The 23,171-nt window shown below is 51.5% G+C and overlaps 1 protein-coding gene across 2 annotated transcripts; it reads left to right on the top strand.

The window, feature by feature from the left end:
- Positions 1–424: 424 nt before the first annotated feature.
- Positions 425–20,386, top strand: ITPRIP (inositol 1,4,5-trisphosphate receptor interacting protein). Of its 2 annotated transcripts, none has more exons than XM_035329826.1 (3): positions 425–592; positions 4,868–4,974; positions 17,439–20,386. In XM_035329826.1, exon 3 carries the CDS (start codon positions 17,452–17,454, stop codon positions 19,099–19,101), a length of 1,650 nt encoding a protein of 549 aa, XP_035185717.1. In that variant the 5' UTR covers positions 425–592; positions 4,868–4,974; positions 17,439–17,451; the 3' UTR covers positions 19,102–20,386. The 2 variants fall into 2 exon arrangements, with proteins under 2 accessions (XP_035185717.1, XP_035185718.1); XM_035329827.1 differs by lacking the exon at positions 425–592 and adding an exon at positions 4,153–4,755.
- The last annotated feature ends 2,785 nt before the right edge of the window (positions 20,387–23,171 follow it).

The raw sequence follows: 23,171 nt of genomic DNA, 5'->3' as shown, positions 1-23,171 counted from the left end.
AGCGAAGGGTTGCGATGCTGAGGAGGAGGAAGGGTGCAGCGAAAGGCTGGGGCCCCAAATCAGGCAGATGTCACCACGCTGCTGCTCAAAGCCGGTTCCTTGAGCACCTCGGTGGAAGGGCTGGCTGTGGAGCCAACTTTTTCCCTGCCTGAGCTGTAAGGGGCCATTTCACCGGGGCGTGAGGCCGCTGCCGGAGCCCCCCTTTCCGTGCCCCCGGCGGGGCTTAGCGGGGGGCTGGCAGCCCCTGCCGCCCCCACGGCTCCTCGGCTCGACCCTCAGGAGGTCAGCAAGCATCCGAGAAGCAAAATGGGCGCCTTTCCTCTCCGTCCCCGCTGCAAAACCGTCCGGGAAGCTCACGGGGGAGCCGGCGGCGAGCTGGGGCTCCGAACCGCGGCGTGCCGGCCCCTGGGGCTGGCGGGGGTGGTTTGAAGGAGGGGAAGGAGGAAAAAAAAAAAAAGCAAAAGCAAAAGCAAGCAAAACCCCGCTCCGGACAGGCTGGGCGGGCCCTCCCGCAGCTCACCGAGCCTCACCGAGCCTCACCGAGCCGCCTGCGGGACACGGCGGAGTCGGCCTGGCCCGGCCGCGGAGCCCGGTGAGTGCCGGGGCCCGGAGGGAAGCCCGGGGGTCGGGGGGGGGGTGGGGAGGACGGGGGGGCAGGGGCTGTTTGGCAGGGTATCGCCGGTGGTTTTGGGGAGAAAAGGTGCGGGAGGAGGCGGGCGGCTCGGCCCCGGGGGCTGAGGTGGCCGGAGGGGCCGGGTGCCCCCAGCTCGCAGCCTTCCTGCCCGGCAGCCCAGGCCGGAGCAGCGGGCAGCCGGCTCTCGGGGCACGGGGTGCGGAGCCCGGCATGGTCGGGCCATGGGAGCGGGGCCCCCGTGACCGCCTCAGGGGGTTGGTGCCGATGGGAGATGGCCGGAGCAGGGGGTCTGTGCGCTGCTGGGCTTCGCTGCGTGGAAGGGGTAACGTGGTTTGGGTTTAGCTTGTTGCAAAACTCTTTGCTTTCTTCTCTGATACCACATCCCGCTAACGAGCACAAAGAGAGGGAGCTGTGCTCCTGGCTGAGCTGCTGTGCTCGGCTGCGTGTGCCTGGTTTGGAAGGTGGTGTTTGTAGCTCAGGTTGGAGCAAGACAGGGCTGGGATGCTGGGAGTCCTGGGCTATATGACTGACACGAAGAGCCAGAGCTTTGGTGGCCTTTCCATCTTCAGGCAGAAGTCAGGGAGCAGTCTCCCGCTGAAGCAGCTCTCTTGGGAGAGCTAAAGTCCGTGCTAAAGTCCTCCAGGAGGACTGGAGGTGTTGCTATTGGGGTCTGCTACGTGGCCAGGCAAGGTAAGCACCAGCAGTGTCCCTAAGAGAACATTACTGACAGAACGTCACTACTGGTGCAGTTTTACTGAGTGCCAGCAGCCTAAACCATGCCCAGGGCACTGGTGTGGGCTGCCAAGCAAGGCCCCGAGGTGCTGGGCAGGCAGCGCTGGGGTTGGTTGGCTGAGGACCCCAACCTCTTTGCAGCTCTGACTAAAGTTACGCTGCTTACCTTCACAAACATCTTTTTTAAACCCTACTGATCCCAGTTTTCCTTAATGTACTTGAAAGGGGTTCCTCAATCATTAAGGAAAAGCAGAGCCTGGAAATTAGGAATGGAAACTTAAAGCCTTCTTTTTGGCCTCGTTTTCAGCACAATAGACACTTCATGCTGCTTGTATGGGAAACACACATATTAAGTGTGATGGCCACCGGAGTGGAAGGAGGTGAATCAATTTGCCAAAAGTCAGAGAGCCGATGTCAGTACTGGTGAAGTCCTGAGGGCTTCTTGGCTCCCTGCTGGTAGATGACATTTTGTTTTTTGCATGACTAAGGCGCACAGAAACCAGCGATCGGTGTTTGCACCAGCAGCATGTGCGAGGGAGAGCCGGGTACCTGCACACACCCAGGCAGCTGTACCTGCTTGTCAGCAGCTCGGCAGTGGCCCCTCCCCACCTAACTGTCTTCCTCTCTTTGTTGCTTGGGCACTGTGGTATTGTAAGCACAGCCTTTTCTCCCCCTCTCCTACAAGTCAGACTGAATAGCCCAGCTCAGGGACTGGAGGAGTTTGCACTTCGTGAGAGATTGTTCCAGGCCAAGTGATGGCTGGGGCCACCAGAGCTGCGTGTCACGCTCCTATTTTATGTTTTGTTTGTTCTCTCCCTGACAAGAAGGGCTCCTGCATGCCTCTGCAGCCTCTGAGGTATGCCTGTGCTTGCAGCCCTCCTTACGTGGCAGTGAGCAACTGAGAGAGGAAACCTGACCCACAGAAATGCGACGCTGGTGTTCAGTGTGCTGATCTAACTAATTTCTGAGTTTGTTTTTTATGCAAAAACCGCATGGCTTTCATAAGGACAATCTTAGTCTGGCTTTAGCAACCGGTTGCTTGTTGACTGTTGATTCAATATCTTGGGGCTTGCCTGCAAGTAAATTCATGCAAATAAAGTGATATCAGAAAGCACACTTACTGGGTTACATTGTGGCTTTTTTTCTTCCTTCTTTTTTTTGTTTCATTTCTCTCTCTTTACACATCTGCATCTCACCTAAAACAAATTTACTCCTGGCAAAATTCAAGCTAAATTCAGCCTCTGTCAACAAGGTGAGTGTTAAGCAGCAGCTCTTCTGGGGCACACTGATAACCTCTGTGAACTCCGTAAGGAGCCTGCCTGAGTCTCCCTGCTGTTCTGTGCTGTCCTGTCCTGCACTCCCTGCTCTGTGGAATTGCAATTACAATCCAGAGCAATGGTTCAATGGAGAAAGGAGCTGGAAAATAACTAACTAAATAAAAGCTCCTGGCTTGTTCCCCCCTTTTAAAATAGGCTGTTGGGTGGGCCAGCTCTTTCTCTCCCAAGTGTTCTTATAATCCACTTATGCTGATAAAAAGCAGCTTTGCTGCCAGGCAGCGTACTTTCCGTCCCGCCATGTAATTGCTGGGTGGTGGAGGGAGGCAGAGGCTCTGGCTGTCAGGCTGGAGGGAGGCAGGGAGCCAGGCCAGGGCGCGTGCTGGGCAGCATCGCCATGTGCCCAGACGTGGAGCCCAGGATTCAGGCTCAGCTGCGTGAGCAAAACCTTCTGCCTGCTCACCCCTCAGCACGGGGAGCAGGAAGGGAGGCAGGTAGCCAAGATCTGAGCAAGCTGAGGGATGGAGAACCAGCCGAGGGGTGCAGCTGCGGCAGGGCTCTTTTTTTAGCTTGTTTTGGTTTCCACACGTGTGAGCCATGCGAGGTTGGCTGAACCGCCTTGACTCTCTGCTGAACGCGAGCCCACCTCGGGGCTGGGCTCTTCTGGCCAGGGATTCAGCAAAACAAACAGGTTTTACCGCCGCGTCCTGAAGGCCAGATGAGCTGCTGAGCTTCGCTGGAGCAGGGGCATTTGGGATCTCTGATGTGGAGAGGAAGCTCTCGTGTAGGGCTGACCCAGAGCAAACACTGTGGAAGGAGCCAGAGGAGGCCTGTGCCAGCGTGTGAGGATGCAGAGTGGGCAGACCCGCTACTGACAGGGATCTTCTTGTGACCTACACCTTAGCCAGGGTTCCTCCAACATCTGTAAACGTATATATGCTAGAGGGAGATCCTGACTGCAGTTTTGTGACTTAATATTTTTTTTTAAGAAGTGAGAATGTGCAGGTCCCTTAGCAGCAGTTCCCTGCTCCTCTCCCTGTCTAGCAGTGCCGCGCTCCTTGCTCTTTTCCTCCAGCAGAAGCTCCTGCTGTACCTTGCTGGCCTCGAGCCACCACGGGAGCAGACTTTGCAGGCCCTGAGGGCTAGCAAACATCCACTGGGATATTAGAGTGCGGATCCTGCCCTTCTGGGGTTGGAGAGCCTGGCTGCTGTGCTGGCAGAGTGTGCTGCTGCCGGTAGCGTTGTGCTGATGGTGCAGAGGCCCTGGGACATCAGGGCTCAATCTGGTTGTCCAGTTTGGCCTCAGAGTTGAAGAGAGAAGGTAGAGAAGTGAGACTGCACACAGTCTGCTCAGAGCAGGTAGGTGGGAGGAGGGAGGGTTGGTCAACCCCATCCCCAACAGCTGCCGACGTGAAGCAATTCAGGAGAGCAAGGCAAGGGTGCATCAGCTTTACACCAGGCCCTCAAAGGACTCAGCTCCAAAGCTCATCTCAGCCCGGGGAAGGGCTGCTCCAGCTTTCGTCAGGCTTTGGATCAAGGCAGTCAGAGGGTTTGAAGTGGCTGGGAGGGAGGTGGCTGCTGGGTTACCCTGTGTCTGCTCGTCGCACCGCTCGACTGCTTATGCACAGAGTGCTTTGCTTTGTTTCCTGTTTCATCTGAAATTTCATAAGCTCTCTCCTCCTAAAATATGGTAGTTTATCTTGTGGTTCTGCGTTTCACATCTTCCTGCGTGCTCTCAGACTTGTTTCCTGCCTCTTCTCCTGCGTTTTCTGTTTCTCACATTAGCTCTCAAAACCCGGCTCCCCTAGCAAGTCTTTCTTACCTCGCAACCTACTTACAGCAGCTAGTGCCTCTTCTGAGACAAACCAATCCCAGACAAAACCGTCCCAGCCCATAGGCAGCTGCTAATTTGACCCTAATCCATTTGAAAAGGAGAGGGCTGGTGGGTGAGGATGGAGTCAAGGAGGGAGGTCCTGGCTTGCTGGTACATCTGCAGTGACGGACCCACAGAGATTCACACACTTCCTTATGGGAGCAGCAGAGGTTTAACTCTTCCCTGATCACTTCAAAGCTGATTATTTGAGGTCTCTTGAGCTTCAGTGATCACTGTGCTAGGTAAGGAGGGGGAAAGTTAATCTCTATTTTAATCGATGCCTAATTTAGATAACTGCATTATGGACCCATCTTCTGCCTGAACTTCCTCATTCATTCTCGTTGTGTTTTGCAGACTTCCTGGTTGTGCTTCAGTGGTGGGTGACTGAACGGAGTCTGCTCGGCACCGCGGCGATGGGAGTAATGTGAAGTTTAATGAGCACCTGCAAAGCTGTATAGCAGGTAAGTGCTCCAGGGGTCATTCTTCCTTCCAGTTTTTATGTGATTTGATCTTGATCGGCTCTCACTAGATCTTTAGCCTTGCAGGAGAAATGCTGGAAGGGAAGTGGTGTGGCTCATGTTTTAGTAACCGGTGCTGTTTCCAGCAGTGAAGGTCAGAAAGGACTTGCAAAGACTACCTGATCTAGCAATAATGAGAAGATTTAATTGGGAAATGTCTTCAGTTTGGAAGTTCAGTGTTAAAACCTCTTGCTTCCATCATTCAGTCTAGAATTGCCCTCATCTGGCTGCTGGTACCTTGGGGCCTAGTCAGAGGGGAAGGCAGATGGGAACCAAAAGGCCCAAGCTTTGCTGACAGCAGCTACTGCCGCATTTGCTGCCACGCAGGAGAACTTGCTGGAGTTACCTTACCCAGATCCATGGAGCACTACATCCCCCTTCTTCCAGCTCTCAGAGGGGAGGCAAAGGCCTGGAAGTGCCTGGACAGCCTCCTGATGATCAGGGCTGGATCGTTGTGGAACAGCAGCTTTTACAGGCCAGCAATGTGCAGTTTTAATTGCCCAGATGATGTTTGTCTGAGAATCCCTGAGAAACCTGGGGAAACTGTGAGCATGTGGCTGCAGATAGTGGTGGGAAGGGAAGAAACGTGGCTGGTGGCAGAGGTAGCTGCCAGAGCAGCAATCCTGGCTGCCGCCGTGTCCTGCTGCAGCTCCGAGTACCTGTTCCTTCATGTAGTCCATGTGATTTTACTTTTTTTCTTATTTCTTCTGGAGCTGTGTCTGTGTCGGGTGGTGTCTGTCCCCCTTTTCCCAACCCTGTTAGTTCAGACGGCTGCTCTGCTCCGGCAGAGCTCAGCTCGCTGCATTCCCTGGCATGCTCTTCCACCAGCCTGGATCAAAGCTGTGAGAGCTGGCCCACTGCCATCGCCCGTGTGTAAATGAGGACCTTTCTCTTTTTCCTTTCCCCCCACCACCTTTCATTATTATTCCTCTTCCAGGGGCAGGTTTTTCTGGCTGATCCAGCACATTATTTATATCAACGATGTCTGCCTCAAGGCAGAGATGCTTTTTCAGCATTTGCAGGGCAAACATCTGATGCGCCCCACTGCCACGCATGTGGCTTGGAAAAACCGAGTGTGGTATTGGCAAGGACGAGGGCTGTTGAGGCCAACTGTTGCAGAATGTAAGTGCTGTTAGGCAGGGTCTGATTCATAAGGTTACTTCAGTTGCCTGGCGTAAGAAAATGTACTGTTCCTTCACTTTCAGAACCAAAGGGAAGAGCAGGCAGAGAAGGTTGTTGCACCTAAGCAGAGAAGCGGAGAGTTTAGCTCTGAGGTGTCAGCTGAGCCACCTCTGTGCCTGCATCTTTCTCTGGGTTCCCCAAGGGATGGTGGGTTCTGTCAACTGAAAAGATGCAGTTTGTAATAAAAAAATAATAATAATAATCAAATGGAAACGATGAAGCTCAGCTTGAATGCCATGCTTTCAGTTCTGAATCGCAGAGGATTTGGTGATGCTGGAGAGCACCTGATGGTGAGTGGGAGCAAAAGGTTCCCACGCTGCCTGCAGGGGGGAAGCATCTCTCATCTGCGTGTGCCAGAATCCCAGTGGGGCTTACACCTTTCTTTGCAGAAAGTACACACAGCGATAAGGGGAAATTCCTACAGGTCAAGGTAGTTAAGCACTAGTCTAGACTGTCTTGTGATGCAGAGATGGAGACTTGCTGGAAGCTTTTCAGAGCAAAGCAGGGATTTGCCAGAATCCATCCAGGCAGCGTAGGCTCTGTGTGTAGGCAGGAGAAGCTGTATTGCTCTTCCAGGGCTCTTATATGACTATTTTTAAGCTCTGGGAGAATATTAATATGTACTAGAGGTGGAGCTTAGGAGAAGTTCTCAAGCCTAAACAGTGATACTTAATGTCCACAGTACAGGCTTGTGTTTGCGTGTGTATCTGGATCCAAGGTACATAGCTCCTAAATCACTGCCTCTGAACGTTCTGGTACCTGACTGCCACTGGTTTCAGATAAGAGTTTGATTTCTACATTTCTTGGTTTTCTGTCGTACGGCTGCTTCTAAGCTGCAGATGGCAATCCATTGGTGATAAACAGAGAAAAACTTTATCTTTTTCTCCCAGGCTAGGAGGGGCAAGGATGAGATAGAGCTCTGTATTTTAGGTGGCTGGAATCAATCAGCTGGCTCTCCCCTGCTGTAACACACGGTGACATGAGTACCTGGCACTTCAGGTGACTTGTGACACAGAGCTCTGCTGCAGTCCTACCTAGAGAGCTAGCTATGCCCAGTCTAATTATGAAGGCCACGCTCCTCTGTAGCCAAAGACAAAAGACGGTCAAAAGGTGCTTGGCTGACATCCATCCCAGCTCCTCGTTGAGCTGCTTCATGTTGTTGGAACGAGTGTGGGCTGTGATCCCAGGCTCCGAAAGAGTTACAGGAGGAAATGCTAACTGAGTGTAAGTCACCCACAGCACGTGTTCTTTGCTCAGCCTTGCAGTTGTTGCTGGTCCTGGATGCTTTCAGTCTTCCACGCAGAGCTGGGAGCTCTTTTCTCCAAAGCTAAGCTCCTTGACTGCTGCTGCAGAGGGGATTTCTGTGCCCATGAGCAGGGGCCCCACAACCATGACTCACAGTTCCCATTACATCCCCATCCTAGGGCAGCCTATAAGTGTGCAGAGCCTGCCCCTTGGCTCTCAAACAAAGCTTTCCTTTGTGGTGCTTGTGTTATAAAGGAAGCAAGCGTTTGGGTTCACCCCACATATCCCAAATAAGAACCACGTGTCTTCACAGCCCTCACATGCGTGTTTGGGACTTTTGCTACAGCGCTGCAAGTTGCATCACTCTTATCCCATTAAACATTTCCAGAGTCTTTCTTCCCAGCACTCAGTTTACAAACAATTCAGGGAAAGGAAGAGTGTACAGATCTTTTCTTTTGTTGGTGAGCAGAGGGGGCTGAGCAAAGAGCACATGAAAATGATTACGTCCGGGTGCGTGTAGCAATAGCCTGCTCTCTGAGTCACTTGCTTGGGTGAAAATGGCTCCGAGCTGGTGACCACTGAAAGATGAGCATCATGGAAATAGCGCACAGAAGTGGGACAGTTTGTTTTCTTGTATGGCTTTGCTTCTCTCTTCTGGTTTTAATTAATCCAGACTAGTTTTGAGAAGCAGGGGTAGCCAGCAGTGCTCTGCAGCCAACATATTTGTGTGTGTGCGTGTCTCTTGGCAGCTCATGGGTTTATGAAGAGTGAGCCAAGAATGGGCTTACTGCTTCCCAAAGCGTTTGTGTTGTTTCTCCTCTTCACTTCTAGAACCACTACGCAGTGAAGTAAGAGGGCCTGATCCTTCCCGCCCCTGTTGGTGTGCAATGCAGACTGCCCCTGCTGCAAGCAGGGAGTGTCCTAGTGAAAGCAGAGGAAAGGCTGTGAGAGCAGTGAGTCTGCTTGTGAGAACAGAGGAAGTGTTGCAGTAGAAACGCTCTTTGTTGCTCTCTTCTCCTTCCACACCCTCCACCCAGCCCTTCAGGGGCTTCCACGGTCTGGTGTTTTTACTTTATTTAAGGAACGATATTTTATAATAAAGCTGGGATTTTAGGCAATGGAATAAAGCATTGCTTTTCATTTCTGTGGTGACGTTTTTGCTACAACAGCCAGCTTTTAAACGCTGTTCCTCCCCAACTGTTTGAATACAAGCAGCTGTAACCAGTTATCAAAACAATGCTCCAGTATCACACAGACCACCAATCTCACCCAGTGCTTCTGAGCCCTTTTTAAGCAGATACTTGGGCCTGCAGGGCTCCTGAAACAGCTGTGTTACTCTGTCCCTGCGTCAACACTGGGATGGAGTGAGAGAACTCAGACCAAGTAGATTTCCAGCCCGTAGTGACAATTTTTTTGCTGTTTTTGGTTCAGCTTCTCAATGTGGAAGTGTCTGGCAATTTGAGACATGTGCTTTCTACTGTCTATAAAAGCTCCTTGTTACGTGACCGAAATGGGACCTCTTATTGTCACATGTAAACCACAATCATTCTGCAAGTCACGTCTGAGCCGTGCCAATATCTGTGTGTGCTCTTCTTGGATGTGCTGGAATGGTGTATTCCTGCTGGGAAATCAACTTTCTAGTAACGTTTCCTCCAACCCCTATCACACTAAAGCACCCGTATCAACGTACATACAACATGCAGTGAAGTTAGGTGCGCAGGGAATACGCTTAAGGGTGAGGAGAGTCGGAGTAACTGCTGGCTGATTTAACACTGGTTTGATTTTCTTCACCTTGTTGGGAATTAACTGGGAAAAGGAGGGCAGGTGTGAACAAAGATCTTGGCAATTTATCCCTTTTTGTGTTCACTCCACCATTCCACGAGGTGACTGTCCTGTCTGGACCGATGAGCTGCCCTGTGACTGAGAGGGTGACAGCCAGAGCTCCTGGGATAATCCCATCAGGGTCCCATCGTGAGCTCCAGGTGGAGGCCAGACAGCACGTGTGCAGTGGCGTCGCTCCTCACATTGTCGTAGACATTTCAGCCTTTCAGTAAGGCAGAGGGGGGTTGTTGTCATTTGTGTCCATCTGTGCTGATGAAAGATTGTGCAAGGGAAGTACCTGGCTCCCATCGCGCTTGGCTTGAGGGGGAGGGAGCTGGCGAGGTTGGTAAGCCAACTTTTCTGTTTTTTTTTTTTTTTTTTTTTTTTTTAGTCTTGGCGTGTGTTTTTTGTTTTCCTAAAAACATAAAAGTTTGGTCTACTCCAATTGTTCTCCTCTCAATTAACAGATAAAAATTATTCGGCTTAAAAAGCCAAGCTGTTCCTGGCCAGGATCCTACCACAACAGCCCAGTACGTGGGTGGGAGCCACATACACGCTTCCTACCTTTCCCCTCCTGCATCCCTCACAGCCAGCAGCGTGTTACAATTTGTCATAAACCCTTCCTGGCCATAGAGGGGGGAACCCGAGGCACTGCACAGGCTGCCACGTGCTGCTTGCTGGCAAGAGCTGAGCTGGCTTGCACAGTTAAAAAGCAGAGACATTCAGGCAACAGGCAGGATGCTGAGAAACATCCTCCTCATGCTGTTTTATCTCCTGGTCTCCATGGGTTCCCCTCTTGTGTCCAGCCTTACAGACAGCGAGTGCTCTGAGGGCACGACATGGCTCCGTGTTTATTTAGCCGCTGTTACAGGTGTCCTTTATGGTGGCTGGCAGCTCCTGGTGGCAGGAGGAGAGGGCCAGAGTTATGTTCTTTCTGTGCATACAGGTGTGGCATGCCAATGAAATGGTGACTCAGAAGCACCCAGAAAAGTCCACCACTCACTGATGAAATTGAAAATCTAACAAGTCCCGTATCTCAGCAGGTTTTGGAAAAGAGCACTAGCAGGTAAATGACTCCATTATGTGCCAGAAAGACAGCTCTTGGTACTCTCCAGGTTTTGGGGACGAAGTAAGAGGAGCCATGGGATATTAGGGCAACTTCTCCCAAATGCATCTGTGTGCAGAGAAAGCGCGAGGGGAGAGCCTGTATATATCTTGAGTGCTTTGGCAAGAAGAAAAGAAATGGTCTGCCCTACTTTTACTCACTGGAAAGTTAGGGGTTCAAACTGCATCAAGGAAGAGTTAATGAAGCATAAGGAAAAGCTTCCTGATGGCAGAGATAATGAATGACTGGAAGATATCAGAATGAATTCCCGTCCTCCCTGAAGCAAGTTGGGCACTGCTCTGCTTGGAGTGGTGCTGGCAAAATCGGTGCTCACCCGGAGGTTCGTGGGCGATTCCTGTGGAGCCCACGATGTGCAGGTCCGGCGGGACCTGGGCTGCACGGCACCAGCTGCCTCCAGAGCGATGTCAGCGCCACTCACGTGCTTGTCCAGCCGAGTCCAGCCGTCAGTGGGAAGGGAGGGCTCCCCAGCCCTGTACACAGGATGAGCATCAGCATTTCCTTGGAAATAGCTGACCTGGTGTCCCGGGAGGAAGGTACTACGTCCGAAAGTCTGCAGTAGGCCTGTTGGGCAGGATGTCCGACTGGGGCTGGGCGACTGACCCCGCCGGCACTGCAGCAGGCGCGGGACGGGATGTTCACGGGTGTTACGAAAGGCTGACATGCTCTCAATCAAATGGCAAAACAAAGGCCAGCGGGCACGTGGCCTCTCTGACCACTGTCCTGTGGCCCAGCAGCTCATCTGGGATTGGGCTTCCTAAGCCTGGTTTGGTTTTTAAACGTGGTTGTGGTACCAGCCTTACCGTCCAGGCCTGTATTCAGTCCTTCCCACTCGTGGCTTTGGTAGAGAGGCAAAAAAAGAGCCAGATCCCAGCAGTCCCTGCAGAACCGTGACAGTAACTCATCTCACGAGTCCTGCATGCTGCCCTTAGGCACAGACGGTGAAACAACTCCACAAGTTGGTGCTGCTCAGACTCTGCATCCCTTTTTGTGGCTATTTTTTCTGGCTGGGCTGTGTGTGCTGCAGCAGGCTGCGTGCTGAGGAGAAGGGAAAGCAGAGGCCTCTCCCCGTGCCCTGTGCAGGCAGCCCCAGCTGGGTGCTGCCAGGGCGATGCATAGGAGCTGGTGATGGAGTAGGAAGTGTGGGATACTCTGTACATACACATCTGGGGACATTTTCTCATTGCAACAGGAGGGTCTGGGTGGTGGAAACCAGCTGAGGATCCTCATCTGAGCCCCTGGGCTCTTGCTGAGACATCCCCAGGTAGAAACCAGACATGGTCATACATGCTAACACGTATGCTGCTGGCTGGGAAGAGCAGACTGGTGTGATAAACCCTTGGTCACCCTGGGGCTTGTCCCAGTACGTGGGCTGTGTGTGTTTGCCCCAGCCACAAGGGCCCTGCAGCCTCCCCCAGGGTCCAGCGCCTCGGCAGCCCCACCTGGCTGACTCCTGTGAACCTGGAAACTCCTGTCTGGAGACGTTGTGCTTGGGCACAGTGTCTCCTCTGCTGGCAGCATGCACCCCACCGGCACACCAGGTAACCCACAGCCTCCCAGTTCTGGCCTGGGAGGAAACCTCACTTGATCCTGGTCTGAAATTCTTCACGAAAATAGTACTTGGACCCTGCCCACACCAGAGAGTGCTTCTTCAGTAAAAATAGTCTCAAGAACCAGACAGGTTTGACTGAAGTCTTGCCAATGCCATTTCTTCAGTTCCTGTGGAAGCCCAGGTCCAAACAGGAGAGCACAGTATTGACCTGAAGGCAGCCAAGTGATGAGGGCAGCAGCTTCAGGGGCTGGGAAGGAAACCAAAACTTAAATTACTGCCAGCCCCTTCTGAATTCGGAGGAGTGCCTTCAACAGAAGTTTCTGTCATCCCAAGTAGGTGATCAGACTATAAGGGTATAGATGTGTGCTCTGTTGTTGAATGTGTGCGTGTAAAATTAAAACATTTTTTTCTTGTTCTTAGTATAAAACAGGCAAAATTTGAACAAACTTCCAGCAGCTAATGGCAAAGACCACACTGATACTTCTACCAGTGTATTGCCCTCTCTTGTAGTACCTTTGTCTTTTTCCATGAACATCCATCCATCCAGCACGTCTATTTCTGAAGCTTTAAATGTAAACTCAAAGGAAAACTGCCCTCACTATCCACCCTGAGCCAGCAACGGCCTTTTGATTGCTCTGTGAACAGTGATGAGGAGATCGTAGAAAACCAGCAGTGTCAGTGGTGTGAGGTTGACCAATTGAAGTGCATCTTCCCACGTTTTTGTCAGGAACAATAATACCGGCATGCATCTTTACAGTTCCCATTTCTCTTCAAAGATACATGCTTCTTACAGCTCAGAGCCCGAAGTCCCCAGTAAGAGGAAATGTAATTTCTCTCTGCTGCAGCCAGGTACGTACCTGCAGAGGCAGCTGCATTTGCAAACCGGAGGATGTAGTGGGTCAGTAAGGGCTTTCAGCAAATTGAAAAGCTGGAATAAATTTTATATTGAAGGTGTTCATTGACTAGGTCTTCGTAAATGCAGCATAAGCATTTTCAGGCCAAAAGGCAACTTGTTTTCTGTTGCAGCAGGAGGAGGAATCGGGGGGCTCCCAGAAGCCCAGCGATGAGGGCGTATGGCTGGGCTGGGCCTGACACCCAGGGTTTGGGATTTGCATCTTCCCAGCAAGAAAGCCCACGTGCAGGTCAGTGGCTGTTCTGGACGATTCATCTCTCTAGTAAAACAGGCTGCAGAGTCCTTTACAGACCTCAGGGACCTTCTCAAAAATTTTATTTGTTCCCCTAGAAGTTCTGGTTTCGAAAATTTGGCAGCTTTCAATGAAAAAAGCTCCCAGCCAGCTGTAGTTACTATCATCTCTTCAAATCCCCGCTTTCCTTGCAGCCTACCAAAGTGAAACACAATGTGGCAGGCACCTGTGCGCCGCCTTTTGTGTCAGCTGCACTGCAGGAAGTAATCCAGTATGTCATTAATGACGTCTCAGCGCGTTTCGGTGCATTACTGGACCACAGTCAGTCCCTTCACTTGTTTTTTTCTAATTTAAGAATCAAAGCTTCAGCTCGCTCCTGTCTGGGTTACTGCTGAACACCAGCCAGAGCGGGCTTTGCTTCCTGTGGTTCAGAATTTAAGAGGTGGGGGAAAAGAGGAGAAATAGAGCACTGTGAGAATCTCCTGGGGAGGGAAAGGGGTTATTAACGAAAGGGAAATATTCTCCTGTGTCTTCACAGAAGCTGGTGGGTTATCTGGGCTCAGGGCACGTGCAGGCTGCAGTTTCATCTTTCTTTCCTTTGCCCAGACCGAGCAGGAAGCGGCGGGGCCTGAGGCTGCTGCTGCAGTTACTGCGGAGGTGCAGGCATGGGGAGGGCTGCTCTGCAGAGCTCAGCACCACTTGTTCGGCTTACGGGGCTCACACACGGCTGGGGCTGCCCACACGTGGCAAAGGAAAATCTTCCTCTGGCAGTTTTGTGGCAAGCCTCTCTGGGCATCCTCACCCTGGTGTTTTTATGACAGCATCTGTGACACCAACCCGTGTTGCATGATCGCAGCGTGGTCTTCTCCCTTCCCCTCTCAGGGCTCCCGTCATCATTCCGGGTTTGCTATGGGGCTGGTCAGGATCCTGTAGCGGGGAGGCTGCTTCAGGCTCGAAAGGATGGGTGTAACTTGCCTGGGAGCTGAGCATGGAGGGCTGCAGGTGCTCCTGGGAAGCCTTTGAACGTACAGCCTGCTGTAGGATGCCGCTGACGGTTGTTTCTAATTGGGCAACAGAGCTATCAGCTGCTTTTATCTCCCCAACCTGGAGTGGGGACGGTGCCTGCCCCCTCACTTCTCAGGCCTGTTTGGAGCCATCATAACCATAACATCTGCAAAGCGCCCAGTCGCTGAAGCCGTGAGTGCCACAGAAAAGCCCAGGAGGAAACCGATTGCTGTGCGGTGGAGGCAGGCTTGAACAGCCAGCACCCACCGCTGCTCGGCGGTGAGCTGGCACCGAGCTTGGCACAGCCGTCTTCATCAGGATGGGACAGTGGGGCTGTGTACTGCTCACCCTAGCCCTCCCCCTGCCCACGCTACTTCATTCTGCACCTTGCACACAGGAGGGCAAGAGGGTCTTCAAAATAGGGCGAGATGAAAGCTTATTGCCACGTCTGGGCATTGTCCGTGCTTTGAATGGAAAAAAAAAACTGGCAGGGCCAGAAAAGGCTGAAGATTGCTTTGGGAATTTGCTGCTTAAAACCTCATGAATACATACGTATATTTATATATACATATATTTTAAGATTGAAACGTCACTAAGTGTGATGATGTGTAGATGAAACAATAGTGTTTCTTTTTGTTAGTCTCCAGCTGGGAAACATTTGGACTCCCTCCCTCTTCCCCACACCAAAGCTGTCTCAGCCAGAGCAAGCATAAATATTTTTATCAGGCTTAAATGGCTTGGGCTGAAGTTGAAAGTGAGTGAAGAGAGCAGCCTTTGTTACGGGGAGGGCCGGACCGCCCTAGCAGGCAGCGCTACTGGTTTCACCTGTATTATTTGGTCTTTCCATGTTAGCCAGGAAAGCTGTCTCTGATGAGATGTGGGAATGCTCTGCCCCTACCACCCTTGCAGCTGACCTCGCTCCCCGAGCATCACCGACCTTCAGGGCTTCGTGTGCGCCTTCCTTTTTGGCTGGGAATAGCTACGGCAGTGGAAGGGCAGTTTTGAACAGAACTTCCTCTGTTCAGGCTGAAAACAGACATGCCTCTTGCAAATCCATGCTACCTGAAGATGTTCTCACTTCCAGTTTTCGTTCTGACTCTCTTCCAGAGGTCGATGCCTGGGCAGCTTGCTGGGGCATACACGCTTCCTACCCTACTCCTGCTAAACCAGGGGAGATAAACTGGACTGCCAGTGCAAAGCAGAATGAATTCAGCTGAGCCAGTGCTGGGCATGGGGACTGCTGGCCTGCCCCCGTCTGCTGGCAGAGCCCTGGGGCAGGAAGCCTCTGGAAGCGGGGCAGCCGCAGGCCTTGGGGCATGGGAGACTCCTGAAGGGTACGAGAAGGTCCTGAGGCAGCTGGCTTCTCTCAGGGCACAGGAGCGATGTTGTCCTGGTCAGGACTGCAGCTGGAGCCCCCTGGCCTCTGGCCATGTTATTTTTAAGCCTGGAAAGCACCGGCAGCCTGAAGGAGCGTAGCACGAAGCAACGGAAGTCACCAGCACTTCCTGCCCTGCCCCGGCAAGCTGATAAAAGCCCTTTGCAATGGAGAGTGAGCCCAGGTTATTTTTAAAGTGTGGCCAGGCACGGAGCTCACAGAATAACTGGAACACCCAGCTTTGGGCATTAATTCTGCTTTAATCCATTGCTCGATGAATTAAAAGAGTTAATGTGAATGCAGAAGGGACATGAAAGGCCAGCAAACCATCTCCAGAGCAGCGTGTGTGTAAGGGCGAGCATCTGTGTGTGTACACGGGCTCTAAAGAAAGAATTGTTAGTGAATGTTACGCAGGGAGGGGCACTCAGCATTATCCTGAGCACCGTGTGAATTTTGTTGCTGCTTGGACAATGCAAGCCTGTTCCCTTCCCTTGTTGTTCCAGACCCAGCCCTCTTATAAGCACAGACAGACGCGTGCCCAAGGCTCCAGTTCCCGTGTGCAGTGCTTGCAGCGAGAGATCCCAGGTTCCAAACCCAGCAGTCTGTTACACCGGTGGTAACACGGCCTGCTGGAATAGGTCTGTCCTTGTTGCATGCTCTGTGAGGACAGGAATGAGACCGCCAGAGATTTCTCCTCCTTGCCCAGGTGCTGGGGCAGCAGCGTGGCTGTGGCACCAACACGCTGGGTTCGGCCAGGAAGCTGCTATGGAGGGGTGGGAAGCAGCAGCCCTCGGCTCCCCGTGTGCTCACGGTGCCTCGCCAGCCCTCGGTGAAAGAAACGGCCTCGTCCCCGCAGCAGGATGGATTGGTTTGTCAGGAAGGAGATAACTGTTCCCCGTCTGATTGATGAGGTCTTTTATCGACACGCTTTGTAACTGAAACCTCTCTCTCTCAAACTCTCTCTTCAGGCATTAAAGGGCTTGCATTAAGATGTAGGAAGAAGAAACATCCCTGCTTTTCTGTCCTGTCCTTTTGATCTCCCCGTGATAGGACTGAGGGACGATGGTGCTAGGAGAGAGATGTCACCTTGTCACATCTCAGCGGTAACAGCCTCGGGTTATCCCGTCCTGAGCAGGCGCCTGGGACATTGATAGATGCAAGCCCTCGAAGAGCCAAAGTGCCATTGGGGTTGAAACAGTCCTGGCCTTAGCCTGAGCACCCTCTGCTCCAGACCTCCAGGAGGCTTCATCAGGGCCAGGTGGATGTCCTGGCAATGGGACCATGTCCCAGAAAGCTGGGAGCTGAATTCTTGTGTAGTGAGTCCCCAGGCCTGGAAAGCGTTATGAAGTGTGAGGTTCGAGCAGCAGAGCCAGCAACCACACGAGACAGCTCCAAAGCACCACAGCAGTCTCAGCCATGCCAGGGGAACGTGGAAGGGTGACATCTGGGACTGGCTGGCACACAGCTGCCTGCACTGAAGATGCAGCCAGGATAGCCCTGCCTCTGCCATTGCTACGTTGGCCTTACTGCACCTCCAGCCTTACGTTGGGGCAAGTGGTGGTCATCTCCAGCCTTCTCTTTTTATGCCTGGGGAGGTTCCGCCTGCTTCTCTTCCTTTCTGCCCTGTGAACTTCAAAGGAGGGAAGGACGTGCCCTCCCTCACCACCCTGCAGAACTGTGGTGGGATGAGGGTTGCAAATGCTGTCACAGTTCTCTTCTTTGAAGCTAATTCAATGAAAGATCCTTTCATCCTCATCAGCCGCAGATGAAGTTTTATAAAGTCTTTGGGATGCTTATTCGGTAACTTGTAGCAACAGGCATTGGCTTAGGAACTCGAGCAGCTTTTTCAGGGTAAGAAAATATGCCAAAGCATTTATTCAAGCGGGGATTGTTTTAATTTTTCTTCTTGAGGGAATACACTCTGAATCATGGGTCACTCTGCCTTTCTTTCTCTTCCAGGGAAGGAACTGCCATGCCAGTGGGAATCTTCCGAGTGTGCCTAGTGGTGATTACAGCTATCATCAACCACCCGTTCCTCTTCCCTAAAGAGAATGGCACTGTCCCCGAGAACACGGAAGAAATTATCCAGAAGATGAAGGAGCGGGAGGAGAACCTTCGGCTGCAGAAGCTGCGCTTGGAGCAGGAAATCGCAGGCCAGGAAGCTGCACAGCAGGCTCTGGAAAAGGCTGCAAAGGTAGTGGAGGAAATCAAAGAGGAAAAGGTCCCGTGGGATATGTGGACAGCTCTTTCCATGGTCATCTTCCTGCTGATCGAGCTCTGGAGGCAGGATTTCCAGGAGGGGAACTGGCAGGACACAGGAGCGGAAGAGGATGACATGGCTGTCCTGGGGAAAGCATTTAAGGGGGTGGCCTTCCCTGACAAGGCCACCTTGGCCAGCTTCTATGAGAAGCGAATCCTGGGCACCACCGGCGACATGGCCAGGATGCGGGAGATGGTGGAAGGCTTTGCAGATGACCTGCTGGAGGCCTTGAGGAGCGTTTGTAACCGGGACGCTGACATGGAAGTGGAGGACTGCATGGGTGTGGGGAGCATGTACGAGAACTGGAGAGTGCGGAAACCTTTTGTCTGCGATCTGATAGTGCCTTTTGCACCCCCAGAGCCGTATTGTTTCCGGTCCCAGATCTGGTGCTCTGGGGCCTCTTTTCCCCCAGATGAACAAGGTTATGGCACTATCAAGGTATGCAGGGCAGACGAGGATGTGACAGGTTGCATCTGTGACAAGACTAAACTAGGGGAAGATATGTTGTGCCTTCTCCATAGCCAAGGCAATACTTCCAGGCCCAGCAGCGAGATGGAAGACCTCCTGTGCTTCAAAAATACTCAGTATCTTGATGCTGACCAAGTCATGAAGTGGTTCCAGATCGCAGTCACCAAGGCCTGGAACAGAATCTCCCACAAGTATGAATTCGACCTGTCTTTTAGCCTCTTGGACTCCCCAGGAGCCCTGAAGATAAAATTCAGGTCAGGGAAATCAGTCGCCTTCAACCTCACTCCTGTGGTGCAGTACGAGAACTCGGACGTTTACTTCATCTCCCATTTCCCTCGCAACGAACTGGTAGCAGAGCTCCCCTCCAGCACTCGCTGGTTCCTCACCTTCGCGGTGTACGAGAGGAGGTTCATCCAGCTGATCTCCAAAACGCTGCCTGCCGGTGCCTGCCACATCAGCTGCCTTCAGATCCTCTCCTTCCTGCACGGGAAGCAGTGCAGCCTCACAGGCCCAAGCGGGCTCACCAACTACCACCTGAAGACAGTGATGCTGCATCTGCTGCAGGCGCGTCCCAGTCAGGACTGGGCCCCCGAGAAGTTGGAGGCCCGTCTCCAGGACATGCTGAAATTCCTGGAGAAATGTTTGCACGAAAAGAAGCTCTACCACTTCTTCATTGGCAATGGGAAGGTACCAGCAGAGCTGGGCTTTCCCATCACATTCCAGAGGGCCGAGCCTCTCAATCTCTTCCGTCCCTTCGTGCTGCACAGGGACGTTTACAGAAAGACAATTGACACATTCCACGAGATGCTCAGGAACACGTCTGCACTGATAAATGAGTACACGGTGCACATTCCCCTTGCACACACCAATGGGATCCATAAGGAATCCATTTAACCAAAGCCAACAGGAAAACACTTGTTCCTCTAAGCACAAGTCCAGAGGGCAGCTTTTCAAAGCCTGGAGACAACTGACTTTGCCAGTGCAGCCTGTTGTCTGCAGCTGAGCCTGTCCTGGTCGTGGTTTCTGCAGGAAGGGAGAAGGGATGGGGGGAGAATAGGGAGAAACTGGAAGGCATGGTAGAGAAGTAAGTTTCTGCTCCACTGGTGTGCTGGCTGGGTTTTACGCAGCTAAGAATATATTTTTATATTGTGCCTCAGTCACACTACAGCGGTGATGAGTAACAAATATGACTAATTTATTCAGATGTCTGCAATGCAATGGTGGTGGTGGCCAAATACTTCATTTCCTTTGGAAGGGGAAGATGAGAAAAGGGTGGAGGAGTTCTGGGGCTGCAGGAGCCTGTCTGCTTGCAGGCAGCAGGAGCTCTGTGACCAATGGGAAGTGCGACGTGAGACTCAGTGTTAGTGGGAGAACGAGGCGTCACTGCTGAGGTCACACACAATTCTGGATTGGATGCAGAAATCTCTAAATCCAGCACTGCTCTTTACTTGAAGGGAAACTGCAAGTTTTTTTTAAAAAGCATTTTGATAGGACTTGCAGCACTAGTTTAAACAGCTCATCCTGTCCATCAAAAACACACCTGGACATGACATCTTTTTTCTTGGTGGGGAAAATGTAGCAGAGCAGGCAGCAGGACCCGTGTATTGAGACCATTTCATTTGTGTCTTCCATTTTCTTCATGGTAACACAGCTAGTTGGTTTTATTCTTAGCCATTTTCCACGGATAAACGACCAGGAACCTTTTTTACATTAGATAAGAGAGAAATGCTGTTACTGGGTTCTGGCTTTTTGGTTTATTTGTTTGCTTTCCTTATCTCCAGGCAGCAAGTCTGAGAACCAGCAAAGAGAGAAATGACTGCTGCAGGTTTTACTTTTATTAAAGAGGAAACTCCTCAAAATTACTCTGTAATGAGCCCAATCTCAGGAGTTTGGTACCAGGAGGAAACGATTGCCCTCTACATGAGAGTGCAGCTCTCCCAGCATGGTTTTAATGAGCGCAGGATGGCTCCAAGTTAGGAAGTGGGATGCAAGAGGTGCACACACAGCAGAGATTGGCAGTGCAATCTCTGCAGCTGCTTATATGTGTCTTCTTATCCCTTCTGTGCCAGGTAAAAGCTACCTGGTTGACTCCTTATAGGGCCTCCTTGATCCTTCTTAAGACTGCTGCTTTGATGGGGTTTACTCTTGGGAACTGCAGCTAGCAAACCATCTTTTTCTGATGGTAGTACGATGGGGAAGTGTCAGCTTCTGCAGGCTTTCAAGCCAGGGGAGAATCTGGAGGTTTGTGTTGAAAGAAGCAAAGCAGAAATGAAGGTGCCTGAACTCCTTCAGGAAGTAAGGTGGTACTGCTGTGGCAGTGGGCTGCCAAGCCCCTGTGTGGTGGCCTTGTGGTGTGGTGGCCTTGCTGGAGGAAAGGCCTCAGCAGCTCCTCACCCTCCTTTGTGTGCTTCATGCAGGATCCAAGCACGGGTCTTCGTGCAGATCTGCCTTGTTCAGGTCCCTGAGGCCCGACCTGCAGTGCTAAGGAGCCTTCCAGGCCGTGTTCTTACACCAGGATTTCCTGCCATGTTCCTACACTAAGGCTTTTCTGAATCCTTTTTACAAGAGGCGAGTTGTCCTGGGTAGTGAGGCCCATCAGGGGTGACAGCACCACATGTCATGGCCCCACGTGTTCCTTTTCGTCAATCCCTTCTATCACACGCATCAGAGAGAAGATTGAACCTCGTATCACAACTAGGAACAGCGTATGGCACAAGGCTTCTTATCCAGCCTGCCGATAGATAAACTCCCCAAAGACACGTCCTCTCCTGCCTTTTCCTTGTATGAACCATTTCACCACCTCCTTGATGGTCACGTCCAGATGCTCACGTTTGTCCCTGCACCATTGAGGGACATTTTCTGCACGAAGGCAGAAAAACCTGCAGCTCCCTTTTCCATTCCTGGTTCCCCACTGGTAAGGACAGGGAGCTCCTCACTCAAATTGCTGCTCCCCTTGGCTTTTACCATCACAGCTGTAATATGTCTGAGCAGAAAATGAGGGGCAGGAATCAAAACGGGAGAGAAGAGGCTGGTAGCTACTGCCATTAGGAAAGTCTTGGCTCATCTGTGCCTGGGAGACTGCCAGGGCTGGCAGAGCATCAGGACAGGACTAATTGCTGACGCTAACGAGCTGTAAGCCGCTGGCTTTCATCAGCATAACCAAGCAAAACTTCCCTAGTGGGCAAGAGTGCAGGAGCAATCGCAGGGGACACAATGAACAGGTAGTGACAGGCAGAGGTGCAGGGAGGGTGGGTGAACACTGGAGGCTACGTTGGAAGTGGCAGCAGTTGTTTGCAAACCCAAGCAATTTGCTGTTTCTACCTGCTCAGGTTCACGGTGCTGTGCCAGCAGCAGATCCCGCTCTGCACGGGCTGCCTGCAGGCAGGTCATACCGAAGCAGTTGTGGTCTGAGCTGCTTCTAAATGTGTTCCTAGCCCAACCAGAGAGAAATGAAAAATTCTCTGCTGTTTCCTGTCAGGCATCTAAATTTAGCCTGTCCAAAGAACAGAAACAAATTTGTGACCCAGGTCTCTCAGGAAATGACACACAGGGTTGAAAAATAACTTTTATATAAGGTTGAGCAGGGGGAGGATGAGAAGAAAAGGCTGTTTCACAGAATAATCTAACTTCTCTCTTAAAATGACAGAGCAAAGCTGTGTAACACCAGTCCTACAGTCATGTAAACAGGCCTAAACTTGCCTTTACACACCTCAGTGCACTGCTGCTTAGGCTCAAAGGGAACCTAAACAGATAAGTGAGTTGAATCTTTTGTTCTTCATTTTCTGTATTTGTGTGCATATTTGCTTTTAAACCCAGACTCACCCCAACGTGTTCCCATGGGGTTTAGTTGAACCCAAGCCGGAGCCGAGCCAAGGTCTTTATGGATTTGCCTTCCCTGAAAGCAAATTGCTCGGCATAATTTGCCTACATGCATGCCATACGATCATTTTACCCCGAGGACCTTTTACAAGATTTGGTCCGTGCATTCAGGCTATGAGCAAACCCACTCATGCCTATCCAGGGGCTGAAGTGTTCATCAGCTGTGCCTCAGGACAGAGGTCTTCTTTGTAGGCCATCCTCCAATACATGCAGCAGAGGAATATGCTTGTTCCACCTGGGGGGATGTGGGTACACAGCACTGCTGTGGCTGAGAGCTGCCATGTGAAGAACATCATGCTCTGGCCTGCCTCGCCTCTCCTGTGATAAATCTGCTCACCAGGTACTGTCCCTTTCAGTAAAAGGCCACGCTCACATTTCATTTAAAAAGGTCTGTAAGGCAGGTCAGCTCCATCAGCTGTCTGCCAGTAAAAATGTCCTAAGACTTTTTAGTGCCCCCCCAGTTTAGTGCTGCCTTGATCAACACCTTGCTGGGCATCCATAGGAAGCAGCTTGACACACGAGTAACAAATGCACATCTCTGGTAATGCCCACAAGAGATCCTAAGGAAAGGTAAACTGCCCGTCCCAGACCCCTTTTGGTGCTGCTCTTGCTATTTGCTAACCAGGAGAATTACCCAGCTGAACTCCTAGTGCCTTCTGCTGCTTTCCAGCCACTCCCTCCACCCTCAACTTGTGGTTTTAATACTTTATTACAGGTTTTGTCAAAGCAATGGAATTAGTGGTGGTGATAACACCCACTGATCTGCGACATAGCCTCAGGAACTATTCACCTTTAGGAAATGCCTTGGTCTAAGTTATTATTGCTGTTCAGGAGCTGAATGTCTTCTAATGGGAGCTGCTGGGAGTTCACTCCTTACTACGTGCCAACCACAGAATACAGCTTCTCTCTCTGTATACACGTCTTACAGGGCTATAAAGATGGATTTCAGTGGAAAAAAAAAACAAAAAAAAACAACCACAAACCTTATCTATCATTCAAGCAGCAGGATTTGGTGTTTGTTCATACTTTTTTAATGCCAAGCCTTTGCAACATTTTCTCAGTGGTGAAGAAATAAGAATTCACCT

This window comes from Oxyura jamaicensis, chromosome 6 (genome assembly GCF_011077185.1).
Source record: "Oxyura jamaicensis isolate SHBP4307 breed ruddy duck chromosome 6, BPBGC_Ojam_1.0, whole genome shotgun sequence".
Taxonomy (NCBI): domain Eukaryota; kingdom Metazoa; phylum Chordata; class Aves; order Anseriformes; family Anatidae; genus Oxyura; species Oxyura jamaicensis.
The sequence above is the reverse complement of the archived record's forward strand: the minus strand, read 5'-3'. Positions and strand labels throughout refer to the sequence as shown.

Bases quoted from the DNA above. Each gene is read 5' to 3' on its own strand.
- ITPRIP (XM_035329826.1), top strand. From the start codon at position 17,452: ATGCCAGTGGGAATCTTCCGAGTGTGCCTAGTGGTGATTACAGCTATC.